The 23,269-nt window shown below is 48.2% G+C and overlaps 1 protein-coding gene across 1 annotated transcript; it reads left to right on the top strand.

Annotated features, from left to right (window-relative positions):
• The first annotated feature begins 1,998 nt into the window (after positions 1 to 1,998).
• SF3A3 (splicing factor 3a subunit 3) lies at positions 1,999 to 23,078 on the top strand. The gene is made up of 17 exons (XM_029619629.1): positions 1,999 to 2,180; positions 2,672 to 2,719; positions 4,602 to 4,654; positions 5,011 to 5,116; positions 5,665 to 5,737; positions 6,205 to 6,296; positions 7,812 to 7,894; positions 9,927 to 10,065; positions 10,673 to 10,741; positions 16,900 to 16,967; positions 17,681 to 17,788; positions 17,908 to 17,977; positions 20,601 to 20,765; positions 21,620 to 21,730; positions 22,140 to 22,230; positions 22,472 to 22,527; positions 22,841 to 23,078. Exons 1-17 carry the CDS (start codon positions 2,085 to 2,087, stop codon positions 22,916 to 22,918), a joined length of 1,506 nt encoding a protein of 501 aa, XP_029475489.1. The 5' UTR covers positions 1,999 to 2,084; the 3' UTR covers positions 22,919 to 23,078.
• Positions 23,079 to 23,269: the final 191 nt, after the last annotated feature.

The following is a 23,269-nucleotide window of genomic DNA, read 5'->3' on the forward strand; positions in this document are numbered from 1 at the left end:
TTCTTTCACTAAATAAATAACTACTGGCAAACAGAAGGGATGTAAATACATTTCATCTATTTTAGCAGTACGCGCATACCTCCCCAATGTTATAGTACACATGAAAAAAAGCAGATAATACGCACATAACTCATTATTAAAAACACACGCATACTATCCATTTTTTCACGGGTACTATAAAGTCAGTGAAGTTTGCAGGTACCACCAAAATGGATGAATTCAATACACATCCCAATAAAAACAGCAGCAATCTTAGAACTGGAGTTTATTTTTGCAAAACATGCAGGAATATTTACTTCCCCAGGGACAGTGGTCCTGTAGAGGGAGTAAGCAGGAAAGAGTTAAATATCTCTTTAAGGTTAACTGAATATTGTAGTCGTTTCCGTAACTAATGCAAGTGAAGCCAGAGAAAAATTGTTTTTCCTTTTTTTTTTTTTTTTTTTTAGCAGTTTGTTTTCAGTTTTGCTCATTTCCCTTTCTCTTCCTTCAGCCTCTTCTTCTCAATGTGACCCAGCAATGGTGTGTTCCCCTGGGTTTCCATGACAGCAACGCATCCTGTGTTGGCCCAGCAGCATGGGTTGACTGAGACTGCAACTTCTCCTCTGAGCAGCCCCAGGGCAGAAATTCTGTTTAGGCTCAGGCCAGCACAGTGTCTTCTCCTAGCCCGCTGCTTGGGATGGCAGTGTTAGCAACTCCTGTTTTGGTGGGTAAAGTGGGATTTGAACTGTTTTTGCTAGTTCTCAGTAGGGATTTACATTGGTTTCTTCTGTTTCAGCAGGTATGTGCAAACCTCACTGACTTTCTAGCACACGCAAAAATGTATATTATATGCATAACTCATTATTAAAAATGCATGGATAATATCTGTTTTTTTGCATGTACTAGAAAGTCGGTGAGGTAAGCACATACCCACTGAAATGGAAGAAACAAATACACATCTCTAATTCTCAGTCAATTACTGTAACTAGGGCCAGATTTAGGCATCCATAGACAGGACTGGAGCACAAGAGATGGGAGACCCTTTACCTCCACTCCCCTGCATACAAGTACTTATAGTCTTGATTTTATTAGGGAATGCAATAGGCAAATCAAATTAAGTTCCAGCATGCAATGGGGTAAAAACAGGATTGGATCAACGTGTTCTGAAAATCTGGAACCAGTTGGCAACCCTACTCCAGACTGAATTGCTCGAACAGGCTCCTCCTTGGCCAGTTGCATTCCTCTATGGCCTGGGTATTTGGTACCTTCAAAATTCAGCACCCTAGGGTAGTGGTCCCCAACCCTGCCCTGGGGTTTTCAGGATGCATGACAGAAAATTTGCATGCACTGCCTCCAAAACATGCAAATTTCTCTTATGCATATTCACTGTGGATATCCTGAAAACCTGACTGGCAGGTGGGCCCCCAGGACAGGGTTGGGGGACAACTGCCCTGGGCAATTACCTTTGTTGCTTATTCCTAAATTCGGGCCTGGTGTAACCACTAGCCAGTCCTCCGATTGGCTTTCATAACATTGCTGATAACTCTCTTTTGGCCCTTAACAATTGTTTCTAATTTAAGTTCCAAACATTTACAGAAAAGTGGCTGAATTAGCATGTGTCCAAAACACACCCAGGGCCAGATTTCAGTTTTGGCTTCCACGGACAGTACCTTTTTGACCCTGTACTGGCACATGGGCCCAAAGCCAGCAGAAGCTGGCTCCTTTGGCCTAAATATTTGGCGCTCCTAGGAGCTGCACCTTGCCTCTTGTCTAAATTCGGACCGGACCATACGCAGTATATTGGGGAAGAAGGAAGCCCAAGTTTCCTTTGCGGTACAAAAATGAAGCCAAAGTGGCCCCTGGGGAAGCCAGCCCTCTCTTCTCGCACTTATGGGGCAGATAGAGAGTGAGGGTGGGTAAACTATTCCCTGCAGAGGAGAGAGGTATGGAGGGCGGAACCCTTATGTTGGGCAGCGCACGCCGGCCGGAAGGTTTGGGGAGGACGACCCTAACTTCCGGTGCGTAGGACGCTGTCGTGGGACGGGGAAGCTGCGCTTCGGTTAGGAGTTTCCGCTTCCGGTTCGCGGTGTCCGGAGCTGGGGGACATGGAGACCATCCTGGAGCAGCAGCGTCGCTATCATGAGGAGAAGGAGCGGCTGATGGACGTCATGACCAAGGAGATGCTGGCCAAGAAATCCACGGTCTGCGCTGCCGGGAGGGGGGTGGGAGAGACAGATCCCGGGCTGGGGAGGGAGGGAGGAATTCTGCGTAGGGTCCCCCCCCCCCCCCCCCCACCTTACCTCGGGTCGGCCGGACAGACTGAGCCGGTCACGGTTCTGCTCCTTTGCGTGCATGGAGATGTGGTTCTGATGTTCTTAGGGATCTCGGTGGGTAAATCAGAACTACAAATCCGTGCTTGCAATGGGCTAAAACCAGGACTGAGTGAGAGTGAGCCGGTTCCATTGACCCAGGCTGAGGTGAGTTGCCCGCTCTAATCATTGGGGGGGGGGGCGTCAATGCTTTTTTTTCCCTGGGAGTGCATTGAACCTTGGCTTGGGGCTAGCTGCCAGCCCTTAGTGTCCAGTCCCCTCCTTGCACAGCCTACAAGGCACCTGCTAGAGGATGCTTCTTTACTTCATTGGATTTCTGTTGTCTGATTACTCACTGTGCTTGAACATCTCCTCTTCCTCAGCTGCGAGACCAGATCAACTCTGACCACCGAACAAGAGCCATGCAGGATGTAAGCTTACTTTTCTCACTTCTTAAATCTGCAATGTCTGGATGTGGTAGTGGTACCTAACATATTTATAACATAGTAATGATGGCAGAAAAGGACAAATGGTCCATCCTGTCTACCCAGCAAGCATTTTCTGGTAGTAACTGCTGCTCCGTGCAGGTTACCCCCATGTTACTATTAAGGGTAGTAACTGCTGCTCCATGCAGTTACCCCCATGTTTCTGTTAAGGGTAGTAATTGCTGCTCCGTGCAGGTTACCCCCATGTTACTGTTAAGGGTAGTAACTGCTGCTCCGTGCAGGTTACCCCCATGTTTCTGTTAAGGGTAGTAACTGCTGCTCCGTGCAGGTTACCCCCATGTTAGTATTAAGGGTAGTAACTGCTGCTCCGTGCAGATTACCCCATGTTTCTGTTAAGGGTAGTAACTGCTGCTCCGTGCAGGTTACCCCCATGTTACTGTTAAGGGTAGTAACTGCTGCTCCGTGCAGGTTACCCCCATGTTTCTGTTAAGGGTAGTAACTGCTGCTCCGTGCAGGTTACCCCCATGTTACTGTTAAGGGTAGTAACTGCTGCTCCGTGCAGGTTACCCCCATGTTAGTATTAAGGGTAGTAACTGCCGCTCCGTGCAGATTACCCCATGTTTCTGTTAAGGGTAGTAACTGCTGCTCCGTGCAGGTTACCCCCATGTTAGTATTAAGGGTAGTAACTGCTGCTCCGTGCAGATTACCCCATGTTTCTGTTAAGGGTAGTAACTGCTGCTCCGTGCAGGTTACCCCCATGTTACTGTTAAGGGTAGTAACTGCTGCTCCGTGCAGGTTACCCCCATGTTTCTGTTAAGGGTAGTAACTGCTGCTCCGTGCAGGTTACCCCCATGTTACTGTTAAGGGTAGTAACTGCTGCTCCGTGCAGGTTACCCCCATGTTAGTATTAAGGGTAGTAACTGCCGCTCCGTGCAGATTACCCCATGTTTCTGTTAAGGGTAGTAACTGCTGCTCCGTGCAGGTTACCCCCATGTTACTGTTAAGGGTAGTAACTGCTGCTCCGTGCAGGTTACCCCCATGTTAGTATTAAGGGTAGTAACTGCCGCTCCGTGCAGATTACCCCCATGTTTCTGTTAAGGGTAGTAACTGCCGCTCCGTGCAGTTACCCCCATGTTTCTGTTAAGGGCAGTAACTGCCACTCCATGCAGGTTATCCCCATGTTTCTGTTAAGGGTAGTAATTGCTGCTCCGTGCAGGTTACCCCCATGTTAGTATTAAGGGTAGTAACTGCCGCTCCGTGCAGATTACCCCATGCTCATCAGTTCCCCAGACTGTAAAAGTCAGGGCCCTTGGTTGTTGACTGAATGCAATTCCCCTTTTCCTCCCTAATAGGAAAGCATCTAAACATGTGCAGAAAATGAGAGTGCATTGTAGTCGTGGTTGTCCTTTGTACCAAAATACAAAACCATGCAAAGTTTGTAGTTTAATTGCGTTACTATCAAATCTTTAGATGAAAAAAACACGGAAAAAAATGCAAAGATGGCAAATAGAAATGAAAGTGGAGTAGAATATGTTCCTGCTTGGTGCAAAAACAGGTTTTGTAAATATCTGTGTATATTGCAAGCGAGCTCCTTTATCTTTTATTGCTGACGGAGGGCTCTTGCAAGTCGGAGAAATAAAATAGTGGCAAGTGGCATGCAGACCTGGGACAAATAGTCTGTCCCCTTTGCACCTGTAGAACCTGATGCTCACTTTATACCTTTAGGTAGTTTTCATTGTGTCTGCTTTAACTCGCTAAATTTCAAATGTTTGTTTAACTTAAGTAGGGAGGTGTGGCCAGGAGGGGGTGCAGTTTCTGTTCTTTATTTTTCCGTGCTTCGCCTCTTCAGTTTGGATTTATTTTCCAGCGGTACATGGAAGTCAGCGGGAACCTGAGAGATCTGTACGATGACAAAGACGGGTAAGTCAGAAAACGACTCTTCATTGGAGCAGTTCATGTAATCCTGTCCTGAGCTGTGCCTGCAACAGTGAAGCAAGTTATTTATGAATTCAGGAGCAGTGTTTTTGTTTATGTGCAGTGGGGCTTGGGTATGCTATCTGTACCTTACGATAATACCAGTTAGAGACAGAACATTGTAATTGAGAAATTAATTTCTAAGGGAGTTCCACAAGTTCTGATTGCAAGCAGTAGTATAGGCTGGCCTAACTCATGCCACGCGACCCGCTGGCACCTGAAACCAAAATCTGGTTCAGGGTTGTCTGGATCCGTTGCTCCTGAACTATAAACCAATTTGTAATATTTTAATTTTATTTTAGATTAAGGAAAGAGGAGCTAAATGCCATTTCAGGTCCAAACGAGTTTGGAGAATTTTATAATAGACTTAAACTGATAAAAGAGTTTCACAGGAAGCACCCCAATGAGGTGAGTGTGCCCAGGGATTTGCCTTTTTCCTGTACTTAGTTTGCTGCTTTGCTTTGCCTAGTCCTTATCTGTTTATTTGTAGCCTGGCATTTTCCTCCTTTACTTCAATCAGTACTGGCCTTTATTAGGTCTCTAGTGCAAGTGCTTGGGGCTTTCCCCCTGTCTGCATACGCTTTGTCAGCTTGCTAAGCCCAGTCACTGCAGCAGCAGTCTGTAACCATGGGTTCCTCCAGAATCCAGTGCGCATGCACCTTAGGTCGGGGTTAGTATGTGTTGCCCCCTGCACAGGATCTCTGCAGCATCCCCTGCTGGCCCAGGAGTCAAACCCGGGTCTTCTGCATGGCACTGTGCAGCAGCTAATACTGAAATAGGTATCTGAGGCTGCATGGCCTACGCTGACAATGGATTTTTTTTTTTTTCTCTTCATAAAAGCAAGTGTCAAGATTGTTACCAAATCAGCCTTCTCTCTGGTTTGTTTTCTGAATTCTCTGTTTTGGAGCATTTAATACATTTAAACATCTCTCCTTCCCCTCCCCTCTGTAATGAAGATTTGTGTTCCAATGTCGTTGGAGTTTGAAGAGCTCCTGAAATCAAGAGAGAACCCCAGTGAAGATGCACAAAGTAAGTCCAATGTACAGTTTTAAACCAGCTCGGGCAAGCAATGCTTCTATTGCCGACTTCTTTGGACACAAAAAAAAAGGCTGAATTTTGTAGCTGTTTGTAATTTCCTTTCCTCCATTTTACTCAGCTAGATTGGCCTTTTAAATCCTGCCCGTTACCTTTTACTTCTGATGATTTATTATGTTGTTATTACTGTATAAAAGCATTGTTTTATGTAATTTCACTTTTTAAGAGTGGGCAACAAATGTTCAAAAATAAATGAATAGGTGAGGCAGGAGTATGGAGCTTTCCGCCTGAATACCTGCTGTCGCTCTGGTTTAGGAGCAAGAGTCAGGAAAGCTCTGACTCTCACATCTAGGATTAGGAATAGCTCACCCTGTTGACAGGTCAGTGTTTTCTGTGACCGTGTGTAATCCCGATTCCTAACTGTGTCTGATGCTTCTCTTTCTATAACGCATCTCCTCTAGATCTCGTGGAGTTCACCGATGAAGAAGGCTACGGCCGGTACCTGGACCTCCACGATTGTTACCTTAAGTATATCAACCTAAAAGCATCCGAGGTTTGGCCACTCACTTGACTTTTGTTGCCTTGCCTGTTTGATTTCACATGTGCTTGCACATTTTTACTGGCAATGTGTTTTTCTTTTTTTTTCTTTGTAAATGCAAAAATCCCACCAGTCCAAAATTTTGGAGCTGTTAGACATGTCCTGTGATGCTCCTGTTAGTCTCCTGCATTCTGCTCCTTTGAGCTTCACCAAGGAGAGTACATGGTCCTTTTAATCAGTGAAACAGTGCCTGGCAGCCTAGGGAGGTGCACAGAGAATGAGTGTGAAAGTTATCGTAACAGGCAGTGATTTGTGGTGCACCTGGAGTACATAACTGGCCCTAGAACAGGAAAAAAAAATCTTTAAACACTCTGAACTCTGAAGCAACAGTACTGCCCGACAGTTTTTAAAAGCAGTAAGAACTATCAAAATCATTGACATGTCTCTCTCTTTATTTCTGGATTTAGTTTAAGAATACCAATACTTATCACCATTGTTCGGCACTATGCACATTTACCAGTGCTATAAAATATAAGTATCCAAGCACAATAAGTCCCTACCCCAAAGAGCTTGCAGTCTGTGGGTACCTAAGTCAAGGGAGATAAAATGACTTGCCAAAGGTCACGAGGAGAAGTGGGATTTGTTTGGTTCTCAGCCCATTACTCTAATCAATTTTTCATTCCCAACAGCAATACGAGGTTTTGAAAATTCCTACTATATTATCACTCCCTCCACTAGATATCTAAGTAAACTCGGGCATTATTGTGCCGTCAGTGCTAGCATTGCTGTGGTGTAGCTGTACAGCATGATTACCTGACCTGATCACTGGGGAATCAGGTTTTTTTAAAACTTACCTTGGTATTGGCATGAATACTGTACAATCAGTCTTAGCCATGCAAAAAGTAGCCAATGGTGACAATACTTTACCATATCGGTTATGCTCATTAACATATATGCAAACCCATATTAAAATCTGCTCATAAATGATCATCTCTTTAAGTAGCGGTGTAGTAAATTCCATTTCTCATGCCTGGCCACGTGCTTGAATGTGTCTGAGACTGCACATAAACAGCTGCCATTCCCCAAACCTAAGGGACCTCTCCATGGCTTTATAACAGGTGAATTCAGTGCCGGATTTAGGCCCAAACCACCGAAGCTATAGCTTGGGGGCATCTAAATTAAAAAATGTTTACTAAATTTCAAGTTTTAAACTTTTTTGATAATGCATGGTGCTTCTTAAAATTGACATAGCTTAGGGCCTCGGCCTGTCTTAATCTGGCTCTGGATGAGTTACCAAAACCTGGGGAATCTGTGCTTAATCAAAGGTGCGCAGCTGTAACTTCCAAAATCTGAAAAGGAAAGATACAGTTACTGTGCAGGGAAACGAAAGGCAGCGTAGAAGAGCAGAGCCAAGGAATGGCCAAGTCGCTGTTTTAGGAAGCCGTAGGTTGTCACTTTTCTTTTTACATTGTTTACTTTTCAAAGGGTTCATGTGTTTGAATTTAAATTCTGCTCTAATTTCTTTTTTAGAAACTTGATTACATCACGTATTTATCGACATTTGATCAGCTGTTTGACATTCCTAAGGAGAGAAAAAATACAGAATTTAAGAGGTGAAGCTTTGGAACGTAATGCACAGTTTAGTTCTGCCTATTGGGCTTGCCTGGGTACAGAATTAATTTATTATTTATTTATATTCCACTTTTTGGCACTTCAAAACAAAATACATTTAAGTACTGTAAATATTCCCCTATCCCCAGAGGGCTTACAATCTAACAGAGTCATTTATCAGATTGCGATAGAGCCTTATCACACGCTTTAGAGGCCTAACGCACGCAATAAATAACTCCATTGCAAAATGCGTATGCAAATTTAAAATTAGTATTCGAGTGGGAGGGGTTTGGGCGGAGTACATGGAAATGAGGGACAGTTAACGTGGCATGCAATAAAGTAACACACAGCAACACAGGTTTTCCTAGCGTTTAGCCAGATGGACTCAGGACCAATGGGTTATGCTCCCCTGCCAGCAGATGGAGACAGAGTCAAGTTTCAAAGCTCACGTCACCCTAGATACTCCCCTGCAGTGACCTTGGCCTTTTAATATTTCTCAGTCTCCAGCAGATGTCAACATGCTTTCCCTATGGGGATTGCTTTACTTTTTGGAAGGAGAAATTCTACATTTAAATTGGAGAAAAGATTGATCCCCGCTCTCCTGTGGTGATACCTAAAGGTCCCTCCCTCAGTTGACAATTCCTGAGGTGATTTCCGAGATCCCTCAGAGGTGTGCCTTGGTCCGGTAGCCGCTTCCTGGCATGGACTTTACTGCTTGTGCAGCTGAAAGGCAGCGGGAGCAGGAAGCTGAGCGCTGCAGAACAACCAAAGACCCTTTCCCCTGCAGCCAGAGCCTCTGTACTCAGCCGGTAAGCGCTGAGCCCAGGTAAGTTTAAAAAAAAAAAAGATGATTTACCTCCCAGTTCAGAGACATTTGGAGGGGTTTCGGTAAGACTTCCTCTGGTCTCCTAGCTTGGTGCGCCGTACTGACGTCGTTCCTGATCCGTTGGGGTAAGGGGAAGGGGGCTTCTGAGCGGGTTGAGCAGCCCCCCTGGTGGGCTAGGCCCTGCTTTAGGTTAGGTAGGCTGCGGTGGCGCCATGTAGTGCATGTCTTTGTGTGTGCTGTATTGCCCTCCATAGAACGTCGGTACTCGCAGTGCGTCGGCTCTGTGCACATAACATCGCGTGCATACATACGCGCACAACCTATTAAGCGCAGAATACAGGTAAAGCTGGGTGCACGGGTTGTGCTTGCGCCTCGCCGTGTCCCGCCTAGGCGCCCGAAATCTGTGTGCATAAAATTTTAAGCACGAGCCGACAAAACAGACAGTTACCGCTGCCAATGGCTCCGGCAGCGAAGAAACATAAGCGCCTGTCCCGCTGCGCTGCTTGTCGTGTTAGGGCTGCACAGTCTGCCCTGGATTCCAACTTATGTCAGCACCGAGAGGAAGCCCAGTCCTATCAGCAGACCTGGAGGCCTGCCTCGCCTCACCAAGGGCATTCCTGGCAGGGACCCGGATGGCACGGATGAAGAGGAGGTGACAGCTTGCCCCTCTCTCTCTCTCTCTCTCTCATATGCGATGCGGTAGCAGGAAAATTAGCCTAACCACGCCCCCTTTTTTATCGTGGGTGCTATTTCCGTGATATTTATAGCAATTTGATAAATCTAATTCTTAGTTTTCACCCTCCATTATATCAGGTACAGTGTACAGGGCATCCTAGGCTAGAAGGCAGTAAGCCAACAAGTGACAGGGAGATGTCAGGATGGATGTATAAAGGCAGAACCTCCTGTACTATGGCAAGATCAAGCGATAGAGCCCTTGCATGTGACTAGCGGGTTCCAGTGCCATGTGCCCTTTGTCTTGCTGGCTTGTGCTGATGTGTGTAAGGTGTTTGTTTCATGGTTACAGGCTCAGCAGGGAGCCCTCATTCTGTAAGTGGGGGTTGGTCCCCTTGAATAGCCTTCAGGGGAGCCCTGCTGTGAGCAGTAGCCTTCTTGGGGCCTTTGCATGTGTATCTTTGGTTTTTTTTTTCTTTAAGAACAGACACGGTTGACGTTGATATATCTCTAAAAATGCTGTGTTACTCTGGCAGGTACCTTGAGATGCTCTTGGAGTACCTTCAGGATTACACTGACAGGGTGAAACCTTTGCTGGATCAGAATGACTTGTTTGGAAAGATACAGAATGACTTTGAGAAGAAGTGGGAGAATGGCACATTCCCGGGCTGGCCGGTAAGCCAAAGTAACAAGCTTTTCATGTTCCAGGTTTGCAAAGACGAGTAACCAAACGAGCCTCAACCCCGAGAGGGTGGGTGATAATACAAAGACTAAGGATTTACAGAAGCAAGTTTACACTTACAGGAGAGGTCCAAGAAACTTAGAGGTACCCAGCAGACACAAGAGAATTACTCTTACCCTTACATTTCACTAGTACTCCCCAAATATATAAATATTGTTTAAGCTTGTATCACAAGAATCAGAAATGACTCCTTTGAGATTTTTAATCAGGATTGTAGAAGATATAGGGACTGATCTTTACATTTGGCAGGGAGTGTTCACAAAGCTTGAGCTCGTGTATCTCACGTCTATAATTCTGCCACTCCTGGTCTACACGGCCCTTTCTGCTCCTGAGTTGTGCTGATTTGCAGCCCCTCCAGAGGCTGCGTGCACCAGTGCTAATTCACTTCTGCCGTTATTGCCCCACGAGGGCCAGGGAATGCTGGGAAACAAGAGGCAGCGGTTAGAGGATCTGGAGCCTGTGTCAGGGCTCAGATAAGGTGTTCTTTAGGAGCTTAGAGCGTGGTGACTGATGAAGACTGAAATACCTTTGTGTTTGCAGAAAGAGACGAGCAGTGCCCTGACGCATGCGGGAGCCCACCTGGATCTGTCCGCCTTCTCGTCCTGGGAGGTGCGTTTCCCTTCATCAGGGACCGATGTGCGCAGCTCTGTGAGAACCTCGCTGGGCCGCAGAAGGAAGACGGCCCACTACAATCGCATTCTTACCTTTCTTTTCCTTTGAGGCGGTTTTTCTTTACTGCATAGTTTGGGGGTTGGGTTTTTTGTTTGTTTTTTTTTAACTGGAATTCCCTGTACATACCCAGATCAGTCCAGACTCCTGGGTTTTGCCTCTCTGCCAGCAGATGGAGACAGAGAAAGTTTTGCTGACACTGCCACTTAACTCCTTGTGCCACCTGCAGTATTTCTCTGTCTCCAGCAGATGGTGGATGTTGCAAAATCTGCAGCTCTGAAGTGGTCTTTGGTATATTATGTTCTTTTGAGCCTTCTTCCCAGGGGTTTTTGGATCCTGGTGGGTCCTTCCCTGTCCGGTTGAGGCGGACGAGCCTCAACCGGTGACCCTTTAGTAGGCTTGATCTGGGAGCCGGTGGGTAAAAATCTGGTGGTCCAGATCCTTCTCCTTCACGAGGCTGCTTTGCTGCTGCAGGCTCGGGGACCGATTCCCCTTTTGAAGCTGTAAGCTTCCCTGGCTCTTATTTTTTCCAGGGTTGCTTGCTTCATAAAGTTTAATAATATAAAAAAAAAGAAAAGGAGAAGTAAGTGTTTGACTGGCGATTCTCCTCCTTGGCACAGGTTAGTGTAAGAGGTTTTTTTTTCAGGTCTGTGGTTGGTGATGGGGCGTGGGTCGACCTGCCATGTGTTCGGCTCGATGCGCGCCCGTGTAATCAGGCAGGGCCTGTGTTCCTTGTGCGCCGTGGCAGAGGAGGGGCCTTTGGTGGTTCGTGGCAGGGCGAAACGCCTGTGGTTGTCTTCCCCGCCATGTTTGGAGGCCCAACTACCGGTGCAGCAAGGAGATGATCCTTTCCCCCTCAGCATGGGAATGGCGGCCATTTTGAATTCTTTTTCGGCTGTTCCCATCGGGGGGGGGGGTCGTCCCCCCTTCGCATCTGGCTCCAAGGGGGATGTTTGACTCTGAGGCTCTGACTTTGCAGCCAGTGCCTGAGGGATCCTGTGTTGGCTCGAGACTCGGCCAGGCACTTTCTGGATGCTCTGGAGGGAGAGGATTCGGATTATTCCAACGATTCCCCAGTAGAGGCAGGGATCCCTCTTGGGCAGGATTTGCCTGCAGAACCTGGCCCGGGGGGCCCTGACCAGGCCGCGGATGCGGTTGATATTCCGGTTTCTGAGGGTGACGATCCGAAGGTGGTACGTCTGTTCCTTAATGAGGAGTTAGGCCCGCTGATTCCACAAATGCTTCAGGAACTAGGTCTTAAGGTGCTGCAGGAAGATTCGAATCTGGAGGGCGCTGATCCAGTTCTTGATGGCTTGAGGAGTCCGCCAAGTGCTTTTCCTTATCACAAGTCAATGAGAAAGCTGGTGGAGAGGAATTGGGATGCTCCTGAGGCCAGGTTGAAGGTGGGGAGGGCTATGTTCCTGTTCATACCTGGATCAGTCCAGACTCCTGGGATTATGCCTCCCTTCCAGCAGATGGAGAGAGAGAAAGTTGCCCTGGCACATAACCTGGAGTGCATCCTGCAGTCCTCCAGTATTTCTCTGTCTGCAGCAGATGGAGGAGGTGCAATTCCTGCAGTCTTGGGGGGGGGGGAAGGGGTATAGAGGGGAAGAGTTGTAGCTCTTAATTCCTCATGTTCTGGAGGAGTTTGGGATCAAAGTTCCTCAGGAGGGTGTGGACCCAGACATGGATGGCCTGAGAAGTCCAGTGAAGTTGTGCCCGTTGCTTGAGGACACACTGGAGCAGTTGGCGATCCCTAAGGTTGACGTGTCTGTGGTCATTAAAAAGACCACTATTCCTGAGGCTGGTTCAGCGGTGCTGAAGGATGTGCAGGATAGAAAGTTGAAGATTCATCTCAAGAAGATATTTAGGTGTCTGCTCTTGGCATTCAGGCTGCTGTGGGCAGTAGCTTCATGCAGAGGGCCAGTTTTGCACTGGGTTCAGCAGTTACAGACCACAAGACCGTTATCTCCATCCGAGGCTAAGCAGGCACCTGCTTAGCCTCGGATGTTTGGTCTAAGTCTCGTTTAGGGGCATTACCTTTCAGATGGAAGCTCCTGTTTGGGGAAGACTTGGAGGAGCTTGTGAAATGTCTTGGAGAGACTAAAGGGCATAGACTTCCAGAGGAAACGAGTTCCTTCTTTGAGTGGCCCCAGTTTTGATCGAACAGTTTTGGCCGAATAGGGCTTCAGCGGGAACGCAGAGGCAAAGTGCTGGGAGGCAGCAGTACTGGAACCAGTCCTTTCGAAGCAGCAAAAAGTCAGGCAGAGATGGCCTCGGTCAGGGCTCTGGTGGAGCCAGGTCCTCCCAATGAAGCGAGGCCTGTCCACCCCTCTTCCTCTGATTGAAGGCCGTCTGGCTCTATTTTATGAGGGGTGGACCAAGGTCACATTGGACAGGTGGTTCAGGAAACCGTGGACCAGTTGCAAGCTCTGGGAGCTGTAGTTCCCATTCCTTTGGGAGAACGAAGGACAGGAAAGTATTCCATATATTTTGTGGTTCTGAAAGAGGAGGGTTCCTCCGTCCAATTCTAGATCTAAAGAAAGTGAATGTGGCTCTCAAGGTTCCCCAGTTTTGAATGGAAAATCTGTATTGAGTGATTGCAGCAGTGCGCATGGGGGAGTTCCTGGCTTCCCTGGGCTTGTCCGAAGCAAACCTGCACAATCCAATCCGTCCAGACCACCAGTGGTTTCTTCTATTCATGATCCTCTGGAAACATTTCCAGTTTTGTGCCCTTCTGTTCGGATTAGCGACAGCGCCTCAAACGTTCACCAAAGTGATGGTGATTGTGGCGGCGACGGCGGCGCTCAGGAAGAGGGGCATCTTGGTTCATCCATATCTGGACGATTGGCTTATTCAGGCAAAGTCGGAAGTTCTTGGTTCTCAGGCGGTGGCTCAGGGGCTGCAGCAACTGAGGTCCCTGGGATTGGTGGTGAAGCTGCCGAAGAATCATCTCTCCTCATCTCAGGTTCTGGAGTTCTTGGGCACATGTAAGAACCAATTTTCCTTCAAGACTCTATCCCTTGCCTGAAAACATAAGAACATGCCATACTGGGTCAGACCAAGGGTCCATCAAGCCCAGCATCCTGCTTCCAACAGAGGCTAAACCAGGCCACAAGAACCTGGCAAGTACCCAAACACTAAGTCTATTCCATGTAACCATTGCTAATGGCAGTGGCTGTTCTCTAAGTGAACTTAATAGCAGGTAATGGACTTCTCCTCCTTAGGGAGCGCTCTTAGCTCTTAGCGCTCCCTAAGGTGGATGCGGCTGTCTCTGTGGTTACTAAGAAAACTACTATTCCAGTTGCGGGATCTGCAGCGTTAAAAGATCTTCAGGATCATAAGTTAGAGGTCATTTTGAAGAGGATCTTTGAGGTGTCAGTGTTGGGTCTTTGGGCTGCTATTTGTACAAGTTTTATGCAGAAGGCCTCTTTGTGCTGGGTTCAGCAGCTTCAGGATCCTTAGGCAAGCTCGGGCTGATGCCAGAAGAGGGAGCATATAGAGGCGGCGGTGGCATCTGAGGCGGATCCTTATATGACTTGATGAGAATGTCTTTGCGGGTTATAGTGTCCGCTGTTTCCGCCCGGAGGTTGCTGTGGTTGTGTAATTGGTTGGCAGATGTGTCCTCCAAGTCCCAGCTGGGGTCCTTACCTTTTTGGAGTGGTTGAAAAAAGAGTTTAGTAGAGAATAAGGTGCATAGGTTGCCTAAGGGGAAACGGTTCTTTTAGGTGAGGTCTCGTCCAGCCAGGGGGGGGGGGGGGGGGGGGGGGGGGTTTTGGGGCAGCAAAAGCAGTCCACGGCTCTTGCTGAGGACTGCAAGAGCCGAGGACTGGGGGAGTTAAATCATCTCAATGAGGCGAGGCTGGTCCACTCCATCGTTCCTTCTATAGGGGGCCAGTTGATGCGGTTTTACGGGGAGTGGTCCAAGATCATGCAGGATCAATGGGTACTCACGGTGATAAGGGACGGTTACGCATTAGAGTTTGCAAAATCATTCGAGATTTGTTCCTGGTTGTCCAACAGTGCCACGGCAGTAGCTTCTATCAATCGTCGGGGTGGGACCAAGGGTCAAACAGTGGCTCAGGACTTAATCCAATGGGCGGAGCGACATCTGGAGCGCATACAGGCCTCACACATAGCAGGCGTAGAAAACGTGCAGGCGGATTTTCTGAGTCGCAAAATGTTGGATCCCGGAAAATGGGAGCTGTCGGAGTTGGCGATGCAGCTCATTCGGGAAAGATGGGGAGATCCTCATGTCGATCTGATGGCGACTCGTCAGAATGCCAAAGCGTTTCGGTTTTTCAGCTGGAGAAGAGAGTTCGGGGCCGAGGGCATGGATGTGCTGGTGCTGCCCTGGTCTCGGGGAATACTGCTTTATGTGTTTCCTCCTTTGGCCTCTGATAGGGAAGGTCTTGTGTCGGATAGAGAAACATCAAGGCGAAGTGGTTTTGGTAACTCTGGAATGGCTGCGTCATCCGTGGTTTTTGGATCTGGTCAATCTAGCCATTGATGGGCCGATTCAATCAGTCACATTTCGGGTCTTCTGCACCAGGGGCCCATATTTTCAGACCAGGCCATTCGCTTTTGTCTGGCGGCCTGGCTTTTGAAAGGAGGCGTTTGAGATGCAAGGGCTGTCCCAAGGTGGTGGTGATGACCCTCTTGCAGGCTAGAAGGAAGTCTACTTCTCTCTCATATGTCAGGGTCTGGAAGGTTTTTGAGAACTGGTGTGGCACTAAGCTCTCTTAAGGTTCAGATGGCTGCCTTAGGTTCCCTTTGGGGAAAGCTTGACGGTGCTGCTTTGTCAGCTCATCCTGATATTATGTGTGTTTTGCAGGATGTGAAGAATTTACATCCTCTGGTGCGGAGGGTCTGTCCACCATGGAGTCTTAATCGTGTCCTTAAAGGTTTGTGTGGGGCGCCCTTTGAATCTCCTAGAAGGGCAGCTCTTAAGGATTTGACGCTTAAGGCAGTTTTTCTGGTGGCCATTTGTTCAGCTAGGAGAGTTTCCAATTTACAGGCCTTGTCTTGCCGAGATCCATTTTTAAGGATTTCTGACCTGGGGGTGTCCCTGCACACTATGCCTTCCTTTTTACTGAAGGTCATTTCCACTTTTCACATGAATCAGATGGTGGAGCTTCCAGCCTTTCCAGAGGTGGATGCTTCAGCTCCTCACTCGAAGGAGCTTAGTTGGATGTCTGCAGGGTGTTATTGCGGTACCTTTTTGTCCTCTGGGGTGGTCCGAGGAGAGGTCTTCAGGCTTCAAAGGCTACCATTGCGCGATGGCTGAAGGAAGCTATTAGGTCGGCTTACGTGTGCAAGGGTCGACCGGCTCCGAAGGGGTTGCATGCTCATTCAACGCACTCTCAAGCTACTTCGTGGGTGGAGGCCCAGTTAGTTTCTCTGCAGGAGATTTGCAGGATGGCAACTTGGAAGTCATTGCATACCTTTGCAAGACATTATCGTTTGGATGTGGGTGATACAGGTCATCCATCCTTCCTCAAGAGTGTTTTGCGAGTGGGACTCTCCAGGTCCCACCCAGTGTAGGGAGCTCTGGTACATCCCAGGAGTCTGGACTGATCTGGGTATGTACAGGGAAAGGAAAATTGGTTCTTACCTGCTAATTTTCGTTCCTGTAGTACCACAGATCAGTCAGAACCCACACAATTTATGCAGGAGGAAAGTTGTCCACTCAGTCTATTTTTTCTAATTGTATATAATACAAAAAGAAGAATTGAAGTCAATAGTTTTTTGTTATTTGGAAGTTTGGTTCTTAAGCTTTGATACAGTTCAATACTGAGGAGCTGCAGGTGGCACAAGAGATTAAGTGGCAGCATCAGCAAAACTTTCTCTGTCTCCATCTGCTGGCAGGGAGGCAAAACCCAGGAGTCTGGACTGATCTGTGGTACTACAGGAACGAAAATTAGCAGGTAAGAACCAATTTTCCTTTCCTTTTATAGAATTCTGTTTGTTTGCAGCAAGTTTCAACAGGTTATGATTACCCAAAATCTGGGATCCATTACATGACTTGTGTAACTCCGTAACGTGGTAAGCAAATGCTTACAATCTTCAGGTTTCTTTCTTTCCTTTTCACTCAACAGGAATTGGCATCTCTGGGTCTGGACAGACTGAAATCTGCCCTAATGGCTTTAGGGCTGAAATGTGGCGGGTAAAATCCTAAATCCTTTCTTGGTTTTGTAATTACAATTTTATTTATTTATTTATTTATTTATTTCCTACCTACGGTTTATATACGGAAACCCTGTCAGTTTAAAGAGGGCCTTGGCTTAACCTTTGACCCTTAACTTCCCCAACAGGCCAAGAAATGCCCCTCACCATTTATTATCATGCATGTACCATTTCTGAGCATGTACGTCTGTACATGCTCAGAAATGAGTATTCCAGTTTTTCCCTTGTTAAAATAAAGGCAGAAGGGCTGGCCTGGTGGCTCGGTGAATAAGCGCTATGCATTGCTGTATGGAAGGTCTCTGGTTCGATCCATGAGTCGGGCAGGGCCGGGGGTGCTGCGAAGGCGGCTTTCACAGCCCCTGGATGATGGGGTGGGGAGTTGTCATTGCCTAAGGGTGCCACCTAGTGGTCAGATTGAGGGCCAATGATGCAGGGGGAGGACCCCCCTTCTGCATGGCCTCCAGCCCAGGAATGCCACTGCAGTGACTACACTGAACAGAGGTTGGGATGAGGTATAAAACAGAGGAATGAAGGCTCATGGTGCTGTTCCGACTGAGCTGAAAGTACAAAGGAGCAGGAGGAATTCTTCAGCATCCCTAGGGAACTGAGACCATTCTCTCTTATCCACTCAAATTCTTTAAGCAAGCTCCCTAAATCTAAAACTGACTGAATATGCTCACCATTGTATTACAGGACCCTGGAAGAAAGAGCTCAGAGGCTATTCAGCACCAAAGGAAAATCCCTGGAAGCCCTGGATACATCCCTGTTTGCCAAGAATCCCAAATCGAAAGGAACCAAACGGTAGGAGTCGGTACTGTGGATCTCTTCTGTCAGACCTTTCTCTTCAGTGCACTCAACCTGCGTGTTCACTACCTGAAGTAAATCTTGTGTCCCACCCTGGGATTTCCTTCTATCCGCAGGGACACGGAGCGGAGCAAAGATATCGCATTTCTGGAGGCGCAGGTCTATGAATATGTTGAAATTCTTGGGGTAAGTGTTAGATTCACTTTTAAACAATTAATTATAGTATCGCCTTCCTGGACAACCATTCAAAGTGGTCTATAGTCAAGCCTGTGAGGCATAAAATAATATAGAGTAGAAGTTCACAAGCAAATTCCTTCAATTTTTTATCATGTCTGTAAGAGAGCAAAATGCTATTCTGAGTTAGATAAGAATGAATCAAAACTTGAATACGTTAGTAACATAGATTCCTGTTCATACCCAGATCAGTCCAGACAAGTGGGTTTATTCATCCCTACCAGCAGATGGAGGCAGAGAGCAAAACCTTGAGGCACTGCTACATAACAGCGAGAGCCACCTGCAGTCCCTCTGTATTTCTCTGTCTCCAGCAGATGGTAGAGGTGCAGACCTGCAGTCTGACTAGTTTTAGTATTTAAAAAAAAAACAAACCAGAAGATTTTGGATTCTACTCGTTGCTCCCTGAGGCGTTAGACACCTTCGTGAGCCATCCCTCAGCTGGAACTGGGCGACCAGGGGGTTGTTAACCAGTTGCTTAGCCGTATCGTCTGAGGAGTGCTGGCAGAGGTCTGCGGGCTCTAGGGAGACCGGTGATTACCTTCCTCCACTCTCCCCTGTGTCTCAGGTATCTGCGGAGAATCAGCATGGAGGAGGGGAGTCTGAAGGTAGCTTGTTGGATCATGGCACTGCGGATACAGAGGATTTTTCCCCGGAGTTTGTACTCCTCATGCAAAGGGCTTTTCTGTCCAGTAAGGGAGCAGGGGGGAAGCGTCCTGGATACATCCCTGTTTGCCAAGAAATACAGAAGGTTCCCGGTCGCTTAGCCAAGAAGCAGAAGGTGGGATTTTTCTGCTGGTTCAGGATCTTCTGCAGCGGCTGGGTCTCAGCCACGCGGGGGGTCGAGAAGGTCCCCGGGAATTGGGAGGACTCCAATGATATGCAGGAGGATGCTGCAGATCTTCCGCGAGCAGACCCAGATGTGGCCGCTGACCTGCACCCAAATACCGATCCTGATGGGAATGTGGAAGAACTGGATCCAGATGAGTTCTCCGTGACGGAGGGGGGATGACCCCAGAGTAGTCTGTCTATTCACGAAGGAGGAGTTGCGGCCCCTCATTCCCCAGATTCTGGAGGAACTAGGGGTGAAGGTAGCCCTGGGTGAATCAGATAGTGAAGGGGTGAACCCGGTTTTGGATGGTCTGTGTGGGCCCCCTAGCACTTTCCCACTACCTAAGAAGATCCGTAAGTTGGTAAACCTGGAATGGAACTTCCCGGAAGTGGGCTTGAAGGTCGGTCGCGCAATGGCGAAGCTGTGTCCAGATTCATCTTGGTTCTTCGGGTTCTCTATGAGGCCTCCTTTGAGCCCTTAAAGGCAGTGTCGTTGAAGGATCTGACGTTGAAGGCTGTTTTTCTGGTAGCCATATGTTCGGCCAGGAAGATTTCGGCGCTGCAAGCTTTATCTTGTAGGGCCCCCTTTCTCCGGATTGAGTCCCACAGGGTGACTTTGCTGATGGTGGCTTCCTCCTTTCATTTGAATCAGACGGTGGAGCTTCCAGATTTTCCGGACTGGTCTAAGGTGTCTCCACCAGAGAGGGAGCTGCATCTTTTGCATGTTTGCAGGACCCTGTTGCATTACCTGAAGACTACAAATTCCTTTCGGCATTCGGATCACCTCTTTGTACCGTTCGGAGGGTTGAACATAGGAGCTAAGGCTTCAAAGGCGACGATTTCTCGCTGGTTGAAGGGAAGCGGTTGCTTCTGCTTATATTTGTAAGGGTTGTTTGGTCTCCGTAGGCTTGTGAGCGCATTCTACAAGAACGCAGGTGGCGTCCTGGGCAGAGTGTCAGTTGGAGATATCCGCAGGAGATATGTAGGGCAGCGGCATGGCCAGCACTTCAGTCACTAAGCATTACTGATTGGACGTGCGAGTGCAGGAAGATGTGCCCTTTGAGTGTCCCTTGTGCGGATCTTTTGGGATCCTGCCCAGTTTAGGGGTGCTTTGGTACATCCCACTTGTCTGGATTGATCTGGGTATGAACAGGAAAGGAAAATTGGTTCTTACCTGCTAACTTTCGTTCCTGTAATACCACAGATCAGTACAGAGACCCAGCCCATTGTTACTGCCGAAAAACTGAATATCCTGGTTTGGATTGCAGAAAGTTCCCACATTGTACATAAGTTGATTGGGTTATCTGTTTTTCTGGAAGCATGGAGGGCTCCAGGTCAGGGGGGGTGGTTCCAACCCTGAATTCCCTGTTCACCCTGAAAATGAGGGTGGTGGACTCTACTCTTTAGCCTGGGTACAGTTCAATGGTGAGGGACCGCAGATGGCGCACTCGGTTATCTAACAGTGCTTCAAAGTTTTGCTCTCTGCCTCCATCTGCTGGTAGGGAGGCATAATCCACTTGTCTGGACTGATCTGGGGTATTACAGGAGCAAAATTAGCAGGTAAGAACCAATTTTCCTATTCCTCTTAAACCTGATACCCAATAGATTTCAATTTCGTACCAAATCACAATGAATTTTGGAACTGGGTATTGTCCTCTGCTATATTGGACCCACCGGGGCGCTTCTGTCCCAGCTTTCGGGCAGATTCTCCCCCAGTTTGATCAGATTTCTCTGTCTTGTGCTGTAGGAACAGCGACACCTGACGCACGAGAACGTGCAGCGGAAGCAGGCCCGCACAGGGGAGGAGCGAGAGGAGGAGGAGGAGGAGCAGATCAGCGAGAGTGAGAGTGAAGACGAGGAAAACGAAATCATTTACAACCCTAAAAACCTGCCCCTCGGCTGGGACGGCAAGGTGCTGGCCAACTCCTGTTCCCCGGTCTTCCTGGAAACGGCAGTGTTAGCTTAATGGGAACAACAGTATTCCCAGCTTACTTGAAAGGCCACATCTAGGCGCAGTCAGTAACAGGCGCAACATGAATCGGCTCGCGCGTGCGTCGCACATCTACGTGCGTAATCGTAATGCTTGATGGAGCATGCCCATGACATCATCGGCCTTGATGAGGACGTTTCCTCCTGCTCGCGTGGGCTTCCAGCTCCTTCACAACCAGGGCTTCATTCACAGTTAGCCAGGGATTCCCCCCCCCCCCCCCCCCCCCGTTTTATATCTCCTAACTTATTTTAGTCTAGTCATTGCAGCAACAGTCCTTAGCTGGGGGCTTAAGGACTGGAGGTCTTTCTGGAATCCTGCAGTCAGGTACTAAATGTGCCCACTAGGTGTCGCCATTGTATAGTGACTGGGACTCACCCCTAGCCAGAGGCCGTGAGCGCTGCCTCCGCAGGATCCCCTGCCCAGCCGACCCAGGGAATCAAACTCTGGTCCCTCCACGTGGCAGGGCACAGCACTGCCCTTGAGTTACCAGGCCGGTTGAATGTCCTGTTTCCTTTCATTTTTAAGGAGCCCGTTCCCCAGTGCAGGTGACAGGATTCAGAGTGTGTAGAACAGGTGGAAGTTGTCAGCCCCAGCAGTGTAACCTGACTCAACTTTGCCACTTTATGCTCTGGTAGTGGTCACCTCTTGACCCAAGAGGAAAGTCTCATGCTTTAACTGTTTTGTGTCAGATCGGGCTGGAATGAATACTGTGTGTGTACTGCGCTGCTGGTAAGAACCATCCAGTAACAGCTGCCGCTCTCTGGGCTTTCTTGCAGCCTATCCCCTACTGGTTGTACAAACTACACGGCTTAAACATCAACTACAACTGTGAGATCTGCGGGAATTACACTTACCGTGGACCCAAAGCATTCCAGCGGCACTTTGCGGTAATAAGCACTCTCTAACTTTGCATGCTCTCTGACCCATCAAAGCGCTGGAGGACTGCGGTACAAAGCTTGGCGCCCACCTGGAAAGGGATATTTTTCCTGCGTTGGCCTCTGACGGGCGTGATGTGGCTGGGGCCCGGAAGATGCCCTAGGCTTTGCCTTACCACATACCCAGAGGTAGCTTGGTACATTGTTATGTGCACATGGAAGGCTTTCAGTAGAAAAGAGTGGACATATTCTGTTCTCTGTGCAGAACTTATACCAGTTACAGCCAACCCTGTGCACGGTGCTGTAATAAATAAAGAGGAAATTCCAGCCGGGGGCAGATGGCTTCAGGGGGCTGTGGGCGGCAGTGTGAGAGGTTCTACTCCTCTCTTGGTTAATGTGAAGGCTTGTGTTTCCCTCCCAGGAGTGGCGCCATGCTCACGGAATGAGGTGCCTCGGCATCCCCAACACGGCCCATTTTGCTAACGTCACGCAGATCGAAGATGCAGTTTCACGTGAGTAGTGATGTTTGTCTCCCCCTCTCCTGTCCTAAGTTTCATTTTAAACGCAGACTCAGCCCAGGGAGTCTTGCAGCTGGGCCATGAGACGGCACTGTCGTTCCCACTGAACAGGAAAGTCCAGAGGACAGTCGCACATTTCAGGAGGCGCGTCCTGCAATGCTTTTGTATTTATCTTGATTTCTCTGGACCCCCTACGTTTTCCAGTTAATGCATATCGTTTGTTTGTTTTTTGCAGTGTGGGCAAAACTGAAACAGCAAAAGGCTTCCGAGAGGTGGCAGCCGGATACAGAGGTGAGGTTTAAATGCGAAATGGTTGGTTTCCTCTTTGCTAAGCCTTGTGCTTGGCCCCTATTATGCCTCTTGTATTTCACTGTCACGATCATGATAAAGGCATAACCCGACTGGGTACTTTTTTTGTCTCACAAAATTCTCCTTCAGCAAACCGCAGTGCTCCTATGTACTCGGGAGGCAAAAAATCTAGCAAAGGTGTCCAGCAGGACTGCTGAGTCGAACAGCGACTTCCAGGGCTTTATTAATATTAGAGAGTGTCAGAACGCCCCGTGACTTCCTGTGCCTGACTCACCCACTCCCTGTCCAATTGCAGGAGGAGTATGAAGACTCCAGCGGGAATGTTGTGAACAAGAAGACCTACGAGGATCTGAAGCGACAGGGGCTGCTGTAAAGGGAAGGGGATGCTATTATAGATTTCTTTTTTTGCAGATGTTCCCAAGTTCTCTACAGCGGGAGTCAAGCCAGATACAATTTTGCTGCATGCCGTTTCTTGTAAAGGATGGCCCTTGTCTTTAAAACAAATTTTGTATTAAAAAGTCAAATAGAATAGTTCACTGGTGCTGACAAGCTTTATTCCTCCTTTACACCCCCTTCCATTCCCATGTTTGGCAGAGAAACCTTTTTCTACGATCAGGCTTGGTCCTTTGGCAGTTTCTGGTGTCATTTCCTATCTGTTCTGCCCATTCTCTCCTCCTGCTGCAGTAGCACAACATTCAGCAGGCCTCTGGCGTTCCCTTCCTTC

The sequence above is a fragment of the Rhinatrema bivittatum genome, chromosome 11 (genome assembly GCF_901001135.1).
Source record: "Rhinatrema bivittatum chromosome 11, aRhiBiv1.1, whole genome shotgun sequence".
Taxonomy (NCBI): domain Eukaryota; kingdom Metazoa; phylum Chordata; class Amphibia; order Gymnophiona; family Rhinatrematidae; genus Rhinatrema; species Rhinatrema bivittatum.

Coding starts and splice junctions, on each gene's coding strand:
- SF3A3 (XM_029619629.1), top strand. CDS start 2,085: ATGGAGACCATCCTGGAGCAGCAGCGTCGCTATCATGAGGAGAAGGAG. Junction 2,720..4,601: donor GAACAAGAGCCATGCAGGAT/GTAAGCTTACTT, acceptor TTTATTTTCCAG/CGGTACATGGAAGTCAGCGG. Junction 10,742..16,899: donor CCGCCTTCTCGTCCTGGGAG/GTGCGTTTCCCT, acceptor TTCACTCAACAG/GAATTGGCATCTCTGGGTCT.